The sequence below is a fragment of the Bombina bombina genome, chromosome 4 (assembly GCF_027579735.1).
Source record: "Bombina bombina isolate aBomBom1 chromosome 4, aBomBom1.pri, whole genome shotgun sequence".
In the NCBI taxonomy this organism is placed as follows: Eukaryota; Metazoa; Chordata; class Amphibia; order Anura; family Bombinatoridae; genus Bombina; species Bombina bombina.
In genome coordinates, this window is record NC_069502.1 from 782,488,911 (window position 1) to 782,502,057 (window position 13,147).

A 13,147-nucleotide genomic window follows, 5' to 3' on the forward strand; every position below is an offset into this window, starting at 1 on the left:
TCATTAAAGGACCTTTTCAACATCCAAATCTAATTTCTCTGCAGTTGACTGCGTGGAGATTGAATGCTTGATTTTATCGAAGCGAGGATTCTCTGATTCGGTCATTGATACTTTGATACAGGCTCGTAAGCCTGTCACTAGAAAAATCTATCATAAGATATGGCGTAAATATCTTTATTGGTGTGAATCCAAGGGTTACTCATGGAGTAAAACTGATTCCTAGGCTTCTGTCGTTTCTTCAAGAAGGATTGGAGAAAGGGTTATCCGCAAGTTCTTTAAAGGGACAAATTTCCACTTTGTCAATTTTGCTTCACAGACGTTTGGCAAATGTGCCGGATGTTCAGTCTTTTTGTCAGGCTTTAACTAGAATTAAGCCTGTATTTAGACCTATTAGTTCTTAGAGTTCTTCAGGGGGTTCCGTTTGAACCTATGCATTCCATAGATATTAAATTGTTATCTTGGAAAGTTCTGTTTTTAGTTGCTATCTCTTCTGCTCGAACAGTTTCTGAGCTTTCAGCTTTACAATGTGATTCGCCTTATCTTATATTTCATTCTGATAAGGTGGTTTTACGTACCAAGCCTGGTTTTCTTCCTAAGGTTGTTTCAAATAAGAACATTAATCAAGAAATTGTTGTTCCTTCATTGTGTCCTAATCCTTCTTCCAAGAAGGAGCGTCTGTTGCACAATCTGGACGTGGTCCGTGCCTTGAAGTTTTACTTACAGGCAACCAAGGATTTCCGTCAATCATCTTCATTATTCATTGTATATTCTGGAAAGCGTAGGGGTCAGAAAGCTACGGCTACCTCTCTTTCTTTTTGGCTGAGGAGTATCATCCGCCTGGCATATGAGACTGCTGGACAGCAGCCTCCTGAAAGAATTACGGCTCATTCTACTAGGGCTGTGGCTTCCACATGGGCTTTTAAAAACAATGCTTCGGTTGAACAGATTTGTAGGGCTGCGACTTTTCCAAATTTTCCAAATTTTTTACTTTTGCTTCTTCTGAGGCTATTTTTTGGAGAAAGGTTCTTCAAGCAGTGGTGCCTTCTGTTTAGGTTCCTGTCTTGTCCCTCCCTTTCATCCGTGTCCTTTTGCTTTGGTATTGGTATCCCACAAGTAAGGATGAAATCCGTGGACTCTTCATATCTTTGTAAAAGAAAAGTAAATTTATGCTTACCTGATAAATTAATTTCTTTTATGATATGACGAGTCCACGGCCCACCCTGTTCTTTTTAAGACAGTTTTATTTATTTTTGGTAAACTTGAGTCACCTCTGCACATTTTAGCCTTTCCTTTTCTCTTCCTATACCTTCGGCCGAATGACTGAGGGTGGAGGGGAAGGGAGGGGCTATATATACAGCTCTGCTGTGGTGCTCTTTGCCACTTCCTGTTAGCAGGAGGTTAATATCCCACAAGTAAGGATGAAATCTGTGGACTCGTATCGTAAAATAAATTAATTTTATCAGGTAAGAATAAATTTACCTTTTGTCCGACTGGATCCGGGCCGAGGCCAACTGGGGCCAGGCCAGAAGAGCATTGAGGATTGCTCTCAGCTCCAGAATGTTTATGGGCAGAACAGACTCCAATTGAGTCCCAACTCCCTGAGCCTTTAGGGAGCCCCAGACAGCTCCCCATCCTAGAAGGCTGACATCTGTTGTCACAATCACCCAGGACGGTCTGCGAAAGCAGGTTCCCTGAGAGAGATGATCCAGAGACAACCGCCATCGAAGAGAGCCCCTTGTCTCCTGCTCCAGGGTTATTCAAGGAGACAAGTGTGTATAATCTCCATTCCATTGCCTGAGCATGTTTAACTGCAGAGGTCTGAGGTGGAACCACGCAAACGGGATGATGTCCATTGTCGCCACCATCAGCCCGATTACCTCCAAGCACTGGGCCAATGACGGCCAAGGAGTGGACTGAAGAACTAGACAAGTATAGATAATCTTTGATTTCCTGACTTCTGTCAGAAAAATCCTCCTAGATAGGGAATCTATTATGGTTCCCAAGAAAGTTACCCTTGTATTTGGGCTCAGGAAAGATAACACCATGTCTGTATGGGATCTTGCTTGCTATAAGGATGGCGCCTGGACTAAGATGACGTCCAAATAGGGCGCCACTTCAATACTCTGTGGCCGAAGTACCGCCAGCAGAGACTCCAGAACCTTTGTAAAGATTTTGGAAGCCGTGGCCAGACCGAAAGGAAGAGCCACAAACTGGAAGTGTTTGTCCTGGAAGACAAACCTTAGGAACTTGTGATAATCCCTGAATAGGAACATGTAGATACGCGTCCTTTAAATCCACTGTTTTCATAAATTGACCCTCCTGGACCAATGGGAGAATGGAATGAATAGTTTCCATCTTGAAGGTTGGTACCCTGAGAAATTTGAGGTCTAAAATTGGTCTGAAGGTTCCCTCCTTTTTTAGGAATCACAAACAGATTGGAATAAAAATACAGACCCTGTTACTGTACTGGAACGGGAACAATCACTCCCAGGGCGGAGAGGTCTCCTACACAATGTAAGAACGCCTCTCTCTTTGTCTGGTCTGCAGATAATCTTGAAGCAGAATCCTGCCTCAGGGAGGATAACTTTTGAACTCCAATTTGTATCCCTGAGACACTATTTATTTCTATTGCCCAGGGATCCTGAATGCCCCGCACCCAAGCTTGAACGAAGAAGGAAAGTCTGCCCCCTACCAGATCCGCTCCCGGATCGGGGGCATGTCTTTCATGCCGTCTTGGATTCAATAGCAGGCTTCTTGGATTGTTTACTCTTATTCCAAGACTGGTTGGGCCTCCATGTAGGCTTAGATTGTTCCTGTTTAGAAGAGGAACGAAAATTACTCTGTCCTTTTTGTTTGTTTCTCTTATTCTGAGGAAGGAGATGACCCCTACCTCCCGTGATATCAGAGATGATTTCAGTCAGGCCAAGTCTAAACAATGTCTTTCCCTTGTAAGGAATAACTAGAAGTTTAGACTCAGAGGACACATCCACAGACAAAGGTTTTAACCATAAGGCTCTGAGGGCAAGAAAAGAGAAACCAGAAATCTTAGCTCCCAGCTTAATAAATTAAAGGGAAACGTCCGTAATAAAAGCATTAGCTAGTTTCAGAGATTTTATCCTGTCTTGAGTCTCCTCTAAGGAAGAATCAGTTCTGAGAGATTCAGACAGCGCATCAAACCAATATGCTGCTGCACTATTGACGGTAGCAATGCACGCAGCTGGTTGCCATTGCAGACCCTAGTGAACATAAATCTTCTAACTTCTTGTCCATAGGATCTTTGAACGCACAACTATCCTCTATGGTAATAGTAGTTCTCTTGGCTAAGGTGGAAACCGCCCCATCCACCTTAGGAACTGTTTGCCAAGCCTCTTTGAAAGAGTCAGCAATGGGAAACATCTTCTTAAAAATAGGAGAAGGGGAAAAGGAATGCCTGGTCTCTCCCATTTTGGAGAAGGGTCTAGCTGCAGACTGGAGCTCCACTCTAGACAGGAAACATGTGTCCTCCACTGAAAGCTTTTTTTTTTTTTTTAAATCAACTTTAATGTAACAAACAACCTATAGACAATCATTCTGATAACGAAACATTTTGCAGCTTTCTTGTTCTTAATGTGCACTCACAGTGGTTACCTTATAAATGACAATCAGCATAAACCACTGTGAGTGCACATTTCGAAGAACAAGAAAGCTGCAAAATGTTTAGTTTTCAGAATGATTGTCTATAGGTTGTTTGTTACATTAAAGTTGATAAAAAAAAAAAAAAAAGCTTTGTGTGTAGGTCACATGTTTCCTGTCTAGAGTCAGTGGAGGTCACATGTTTCCTGTCTAGAGTGGAGCTCCAGTCTGTAGCTAGACTACTTTGCCATTTTGGAGGTATGCAAAGAAAACATCTCAGCATAAAATAAAGGAAATACACAGACAGAGTCTGAGAATTCTCCCTTATAAACTACCGAAGTATCCTCCACTTCAGGGAAGAAAATTCGGAATAGCTACTGCTATATCAGCAACATTCACTGATTACATAAATTTCCTCAAGCGTTTTCCTTGTAACGTGGGAAAAAACAGACAAAGCATCAGAAATCGCTTCAATGATTCTAGGAAGCGATGTCCTGCCAAGTAACTCCAGATGGAGTATGAGGGGAAGCGCAGGGCACTGCATGTGTAGGCTATAACATTTTTTTTGGACACTTGTGGAAAATTTTTTTTTTTTTTTTTAATTTATTCCTATATTAAAGTTCTCTCACAACATAGGGGAAGAGAAGGATATAGGTGGTTCCACATTCGATTCAAACCCTGAAGTGGCACTTTGTAAGGTCTCTAGGACCACTCTTGCTCACATATGGGGGAATAAACAAATCAAAATTAACCCAGTAAAAAAATCGTTACTGTTTCTTTCATTTTTAAAACGAAACCCTTTTATTTATGTTACTTTTTAAAAATGCAACTTCTTTATTTACATATGTTAACTATAGAGGTGCATGATACTGTAAACCTCTACACCTCAGCTTAAACATTTTTCTCAAGTGTTTCCTAACTCAGAAGCCTGCCAGCCGTTCTACACAGTAATTATTCCGGACTCGGCTGAAGCGCTGTGCGGTCCGTTCTCTATTCAAGAGCCAACACTCAGGGATAAATCTATGCCTTCCGTTTCCCGGAAAAGCCTTCAAAGTGTTACACCACTAAATTGGCGCCACAACAAACTCCGCCCATCGTGGGCGTTAACATAGTCATCTCCCGGTCGCCATTGAAATCAGTACTAGGCGAAACGCTGGGAGCCTAATAACGGACGGATCAGCTTTTAACTTGTACTGAGCAGCTGCTAGTCCGAGAATAAAAATTTTAACATTCCAATCCCCTCACACTGAACTCGTTCTATAGTGTAAATCATCAAGGTCTTGGATCAGATCTCCCGGTCGGCTATTATTAAACCACCGGGAGATGAAAACACATGTCCTGTCCAGCCCCAGTGCCTGCATCCAGACTGTCCAAGGTGTCCCCTAAAACTCTAGGGAAATCTAACTTGTAACCCTCTAAAAGAGACACCGAATTTTGATGAGGTATAAATAAACGATAAAGTGTCTAACCTTTCTTCTGAGTTTTTGTTACAACCCTTAGAATAAAGTCAGCACTTACCTCATCTTATGCCTGACAGTCAAGGCAATTCCCAGGTTTGAGAGGTCCTCTCCCTCTCATGGACCTGTAAATAAATGAAAGTCCTGAATAATATCCCTCCCCTTTCTTGGTAAGGGCAGCATAAATTATATGGGAGGCGCAGTGATAAGTATGTCCCACAAGTTCCCATTGCTCTAAAGCCACCAATGCCCTACTGTAGAGACTGATATGGACTACGGCTACACCCTGGGACAAAGCAGCACAATCTTGCACTACTTTAAAAATAATAAACTCTTGATCGAAGAATCTTTTCTAACACCTCACTTTACCACTTCCTATCACTAACGTAGGCAAAGAGAATGACTGGAGTGGGAGGGAAGGGAGGAGCTATTTAACAACTCTGCTGTGGTGCTCTTTGCGGCCTCAAGCTGACCAGAAGGTGAATATCCCATTAGTAATTAAGATGATCCGTGGACTCATCGTGTCCTAAAAAAGAAAATAACAGCTCATTCTAAAAGATTAGTTGCCATATCTCAAGAATGAAGCTTCAGTTGATCAAATCTGCAAAGCAGCCACTTGGTTTTCTTTGCGTACATTTACTAAATTTTACCATTTTTATATTTTTGCTTCTTCAGAAGCAGCTTTTGGTAGAAAGGTTCTTCAGGCAGCTGTCTCAGTTTGATTCTGGTGCCTATGATTTAAGTTTTTTGAATTTTTAAGAAAACAATTATTTTTTAGGATTTCTCAGTGAAAAAAGCTGTTTTTATTTTATCCCTCCCTCTATAGTTACTCGTGGACTTCCAAATCTTGGGTATTATATCCCATCAGTCCACGAGACCCACCCATTTTTTGGGGGGTTATGTTTTTTTGTATAAAGCACATTATTTATCCGGTTCCTCTTTTTTTATGTTTTTACTCCTTATACACCTCACTAACTTGGCTATACTTTAAACTGAGGTGTGAGTGAGGTGGGAGGTGTATTTATAGACATTTTAGGTTTGGGAAACTTTGCCCCCTCCTGGTAGGAATGTATATGCCTTCAGTAACTAGCTCCTGGGCTCTCGCCACCATGAAAGAAATTAATTTATCAGGTAAGTTCTTACATAAATTGTTTTTTAATTAGGATTTCCACCCAATTTACTTACTGAAATTAGAGTTAAAGAATTGAGTTTAGTAACTATTCTACAATCTGTGAGTAGGATTGGCAGTGGTAAAGTGGGTTTCATTGACAATATCATTTCAGTATTAGATCGTCACCCTTTTTGTGGAAATCATGAAGGGCCAGTGATAGTTTGTGTGGGGAGCAAAAGCCCTTAACATTTTGAGTTAGGAAAGTTAATGGGAGAGAATGTGACAGCTTCATAATTGCATAGGGTGGCCCTACCTTCTACCCATGTTTTTATATGTTTTTTTGGCATTCATCTGCTAGTGAAAACTCACTAAATACTCACTAATTTCAAAACAGGAATATGAGCGTTAATAAGGTTGTCAATCTTTGGATATTCATGAAAGTAGTCAATAAGGAGATAACACTTGTAAGGTAAAGAGAGGTTTTATGAAGACGTCTAGGAATGTTTACGTATTCTAATTTGTCACTTCAAATATAAAGCAATACATATATGAATCTAGCAATGTTAGATTTTATTAAATGCCCTTATGAACTAGAGAAATGTAATTAAAAGTTATGATTACAGCACTTCTGCATTATTTTGCCAAGAGGAATTTTGCTACTTGTGTTTGTGTGCAAATGTTCTCCCGCTTAATATTTCTTCTTCTCTGTTTGATTTATCAATGTAATGGAGGTGTCTTTCTACTTATACTCAATTTTTAAAATGTCTCATATTATGATATGGTAAATGTCTGTGTCTTTCAAGTAATGTAAACATATATATAATATTATGTAGTTATTTGAGTTTTTTTTATTTATTTTTAGGAATGGGCATTAACAAAGGATAAATCAGTTAAGCATATGGATTTGTGTCTTACTGTGGTGGACAGAGCTCCAAGCTCCCTTATAAAACTTCAAGTCTGCAGGGAAAATGACAGTAGACAGGTATGTGTTAAACGTCATATGGATGAAGGGATTAGATAGACTATATGTCAGAAATAGTCAGTCTTTGTAAGATTAAATGTAGAGAACACTGAGGTAGTTTGAGGTGTTGTTATAAGATGACCTATTTAAAGTTTTGATTGAAATGCGTAAATGTTAAATTTTTAACTGGAGTCTCCATTGTTTATCCAGTACTATATAGCCTATAGTTGGATGTTGTTCAAATGTTTGCTTGTCCTGTCGAAAAGTTCTTTCAAAGGCAGATTTAAAGCATTTAATTTTGATGGTAAATATTGGTTTTGAATTAAAACTATCATTAGGGATTGTCACGACCATGTGACAGATTTGAGGATGAGAGGGTTAGCAAAACACTTTCTACACTATTCTATCTCTAGAAAGTACAAAGATCGCTTTTATCACCACCCACTATCTACATCTATAACTCCAAATGCTGCTATCATCAAGGATAGTTCACATTTGTAGTTCTTGATCCCCCCTACTTAACAGTTAAAATCCAAATATCCAATTTGGCAAAAAATAATAATATATACATTTAAGAAAAAGTCAGGGTGGATTTGCACCCACACCTCAAAAGAAACAACTGCTAGGGTGTCAGGAAAAAATAATTAATCCAATACAGTAAAGATCCGCACTCACTGGACTTGTCATTTGTGATATGTATTATTGTGACGTTTCAGAGCCAAAATGCCCCAGGGGGATTTTGGTTCTGAAACGTCACAACAATAAATATCACAATTGACACAAGTCCAGTGAGTGTGGATCTTTACTGTGTGTGTATATATGTATATACTGTATGTATGTGTATCTATCTATATATATATATATATATATATATATATATATATATATGTGTGTGTGTGTATATATATATATATATATATATATATATATTTCATGTAATTAGCAAGAGTCCATGAGCTAGTGACGTATGGGATATACATTCCTACCAGGAGGGGCAAAGTTTCCCAAACCTCAAAATGCCTATAAATACACCCCTCACCACACCCACAATTCAGTTTTACAAACTTTGCCTCCCGTGGAGGTGGTGAAGTAAGTTTGTGCTAGATTCTTTGTTGATATGCGCTTCGCAGCAGGCTGGAGCCCGGTTTTCCTCTCAGAGTGCAGTGAATGTCAGAGGGATGTGAAAAGAGTATTGCCTATTTGAATACCATGGTCTCCTTCTACGGGATCTATTTCATAGGTTCTCTGTTATCGGTCGTAGAGATTCATCTCTTACCTCCCTTTTCAGATCGACGATATACTCTTATATACCATTACCTCTACTGATTCTCGTTTCAGTACTGGTTTGGCTATCTACTATATGTAGATGAGTGTCCTGGGGTAAGTAAATCTTATTTTTTGTGACACTCTAAGCTATGGTTGGGCACTTTATATGTAAAGTTCTAAATATATGTCTTTAAACTTATATTTCCTATTCCTGAAACTGTCATTTAAGGAATTTGATAATTTTGCTTTAAATATTGTTTTTTTCTATTACATATTGCAAGATTTCACTGTTCCTGTTTCAAAATCGTTCTAAGGGATTCCTTTTGACTGAAGTTCAGTCCTACCAAAGCTAAGTTCATTTATTTTAAAAATGTTATGAATGTTTTTTCTTTAGCTATGGTTTGTAATAAGTTATCATGATAGACTTTTACATGCAGAATCCGTTAGTATTTATGCTTTATATATTTGCTATTCTTTTTACATCTTATGTACAAGAATTACATAGAAGATTTATAAGAATATTTTTCTGATTCTATTTTAAAGGCTTTGTCTGACATCGTGCCTTCTAATAAAAAAATTTTAGGTCTTTTTCAAACTTCTTTTTTAATTATTGAAGTTTCAAATGACCAACTACATAATGATTTATCCTTCTCTGATGATGTTTTTTCTCATTTCAGAATTTTCTTCATCAGATATTGACACTATCAAATCCACTTTTTTATTTTTAAAGTACATTTGTTCTTTGTTGAAAAGGTGTTGATTATTTTGGATATTAAGGTAATTAGTTCTTTCAAGACTAACTAACATTTTATTTCTGCTTATTTATTCTTCTGTATTTTCAGAGGTTTTTTTCCAGTTCCATGAGGAACTGGAAAAAAACCTCTGAAAATACAGAAGAATAAATAAGCAGAAATAAAATGTTAGTTAGTCTTGAAAGAACTAATTACCTTAATATCCAAAATAATCAACACCTTTTCAATACCTGAAAAATAATTTTCCTTAAATAGGATACAACCATCTAAAGGAAAAATAAATACTATTTTGCTATAGAAACAATAGCATAATTAGCAAGAGTAGAGATAGCCCCATTAAATTAGAGAACCATCAAAATTGAAATGAACTGCCGGCAAAGAATATAATTTAAAACCTTTAAAGGAGGAATAAAAGAAAATTCCCAGCCTATTCCATTCCCTAGTATGAACTAGGGAATGGAATAGGCTGGGAATTTTCTTTTATTCCTCCTTTAAAGGTTTTAAATTATATTCTTTGCCGGCAGTTCATTTCAATTTTGATGGTTCTCTAATTTAATGGGGCTATCTCTACTCTTGCTAATTATGCTATTGTTTCTATAGCAAAATAGTATTTATTTTTCCTTTAGATGGTTGTATCCTATTTAAGGAAAATTATTTTTCAGGTATTTTTCTTGGACCTGTGTTTTATTTGAATGATGTTGCAATTGCTTAATTTTTTCTGTTTACTTTAAAATCAAGTATCAGATTATGTTTTTATTTAGCATTGTTAAGGGACAAAGTCTACTGCTCATTTGAGGTTAGACTGGGTGCTGTTGCATTTGTCTTGTTGTCTTGCATTTGTTTATGCAAGTCTGGTGTGTTGACTGGTCTTTTAACTGGATTAACATGCTAATAATTTCATTTGTATCTTCATTTTATTGAATATTTTCACAAATGATGTTTTAATCTATGTCTTTAGCTGTTTTTAGCTAGAAGAATTTTGTGATTTCTAAAAAATCCTTTTCTTTCATGTAATTAACAAGAGTCCATGAGCTAGTGACGTATGGGATATACATTCCTACCAGGAGGGGCAAAGTTTCCCAAACCTTAAAATGCCTATAAATACACCCCTCACCACACCCACAAATCAGTTTTACAAACTTTGCCTCCAAGGGAGGTGGTGAAGTAAGTTTGTGCTAGATTCTACGTTGATATGCGCTCCGCAGCAAGTTGGAGCCCGGTTTTCCTCTCAGCGTGCAGTGAATGTCAGAGGGATGTGAGGAGAGTATTGCCTATTGAATGCAGTGATCTCCTTCTACGGGGTCTATTTCATAAGGTTCTCTGTTATCGGTCGTAGAGATTCATCTCTTACCTCCCTTTTCAGATCGACGATATACTCTTATATTTACCATTTCCTCTACTGATTCTCGTTTCAGTACTGGTTTGGCTTTCTACAAACATGTAGATGAGTGTCCTGGGGTAAGTAAGTCTTATTTTCTGTGACACTCTAAGCTATGGTTGGGCACTTTATTTATAAAGTTCTAAATATATGTATTCAAACATTTATTTGCCTTGACTCAGAATGTTCAACTTTCCTTATTTCCAGACAGTCAGTTTCATATTTGGGATTATGCTTTAAATTATCATATTTTGTCTTACCTCAAAAATTTGACTTTTTTCCCTGTGGGCTGTTAGGCTCGCGGGGGCTGAAAATGCTTCATTTTATTGCGTCATTTTTGGCGCGGATTTTTTTGGCGCAAAAATTCATTTCCGTTTCCGGCGTCATACGTGTCGCCGGAAGTTGCGTCATTTTTTGACGTTATTTTGCGCCAAAAATGTCGGCGTTCCGGATGTGGCGTCATTTTTGGCGCCAAAAGCATTTAGGCGCCAAATAATGTGGGCGTCTTATTTGGCGCCAAAAAATATGGGCGTCGCTTTTGTCTCCACATTATTTCAGTCTCATTTTCATTTGCTTCTGGTTGCTAGAAGCTTGATGTTTGGCATTTTTTTCCCATTCCTGAAACTGTCTTATAAGGAATTTGATTTATTTTGCTTTATATGTTGTTTTTTCTCTTACATATTGCAAGATGTCTCACGTTGCATCTGAGCCAGAAGATACTACAGGAAAACCACTGCCTGCTGGATCTACCAAAGCTAAGTGTATCTGCTGTAAACTTTTGGTAGCTATTTCTCCAGCTGTTGTTTGTATTAATTGTCATGACAAACTTGTTAAAGCAGATAATATTTCCTTTAGTGATGTACCATTGCCTGTTGCAGTTCCCTCAACATCTAAGGTGCAGAATGTTCCTGATAACATAAGAGATTTTGTTTCTGAATCCATAAAGAAGGCTTTGTCTGTTATTTCTCCTTCTAGTAAACGTAAAAAGTCTTTTAAATCTTCTCTCTCTACAGATGAATTTTTAAATGAACACCATCATTCTGATTCTTTGGACTCTTCTAGTTCAGAGGTTTCTGTCTCAGAGATTGATGCTGATAAATCTTCATATTTATTTAAGATGGAATTTATTCGCTCTTTACTTAAAGAAGTACTAATTGCTTTAGAAATAGAGGATTCTAGTCCTCTTGATACTAATTCTATACGTTTGGATAAGGTTTTTAAAGCTCCTGCGGTTATTCCAGAAGTCTTTCCTGTTCCTAATGCTATTTCTGCAGTAATTGCTAAGGAATGGGATAAATTGGGTAATTCATTTACTCCTTCTAAACGTTTTAAGCAATTATATCCTGTTCCGCCTGACAGGTTAGAATTTTGGGACAAAATCCCTAAAGTTGATGGGGCTATTTCTACCCTTGCTAAACGTACTACCATTCCTACGTCAGATGGTACCTCGTTTAAGGATCCTTTAGATAGAAAAATTGAATCTTTTCTAAGAAAAGCTTATCTATGTTCAGGTAATCTTCTTAGACCTGCTATATCATTGGCTGATGTTGCTGCAGCTTCAACTTTTTGGTTGGAAACTCTAGCGCAACAAGTAACAAATCGTGATTCTCATGATATTATTATTCTTCTCCAGCATGCTAATAATTTCATCTGTGATGCCATTTTTGATATTATTAGAGTTGATGTTAGATTTATGTCTCTGGCTATCTTAGCCAGAAGAGCTTTATGGCTTAAGACTTGGAATGCTGATATGGCTTCTAAATCAACTCTACTTTCCATTTCTTTCCAGGGAAACAAATTATTTGGTTCTCAGTTGGATTCTATTATTTCAACTGTTACTGGTGGGAAAGGAACTTTTTTACCACAGGATAAAAAATCTAAAGGTAAAAACAGGGCTAACAATCGTTTTCGTTCCTTTCGTTTCAACAAAGAACAAAAGCCTGATCCTTCGTCCTCAGGAGCAGTTTCAGTTTGGAAACCATCTCCAGTCTGGAATAAATCCAAGCCTGCTAGAAAGGCAAAGCCTGCTTCTAAGTTCACATGAAGGTACGGCCCTCATTCCAGTTCAGCTGGTAGGGGGCAGGTTACGTTTTTTCAAAGAAATTTGGATCAAATCTGTTCACAATCTTTGGATTCAGAACATTGTTTTAGAAGGGTACAGAATTGGTTTCAAGATGAGACCTCCTGCAAAGAGATTTTTTCTTTCCCATGTCCCAGTAAATCCAGTGAAAGCTCAAGCATTTCTGAATTGTGTTTCAGATCTAGAGTTGGCTGGAGTAATTATGCCAGTTCCAGTTCCGGAACAGGGGATGGGGTTTTATTCAAATCTCTTCATTGTACCAAAGAAGGAGAATTCCTTCAGACCAGTTCTGGATCTAAAATTATTGAATCGTTATGTAAGGATACCAACGTTCAAGATGGTAACTGTAAGGACTATATTGCCTTTTGTTCAGCAAGGGAATTATATGTCCACAATAGATTTACAGGATGCATATCTGCATATTCCGATTCATCCAGATCATTATCAGTTCCTGAGATTCTCTTTTCTAGACAAGCATTACCAATTTGTGGCTCTACCGTTTGGCCTTGCTACAGCTCCAAGAATTTTCA

At 37.9% G+C, this 13,147-nt stretch overlaps 1 protein-coding gene across 1 annotated transcript in view; it reads left to right on the forward strand.

Annotated features, from left to right (window-relative positions):
* Positions 1 to 13,147, forward strand: part of GALNT2 (polypeptide N-acetylgalactosaminyltransferase 2) — a gene marked incomplete in the record, with an annotated part of 519,141 nt that overhangs the window by 461,692 nt on the left and 44,302 nt on the right. Inside the window, 1 exon segment of the mRNA XM_053711154.1 lies at positions 7,043 to 7,162. Coding sequence (XP_053567129.1) covers positions 7,043 to 7,162 — 120 coding nt within the window.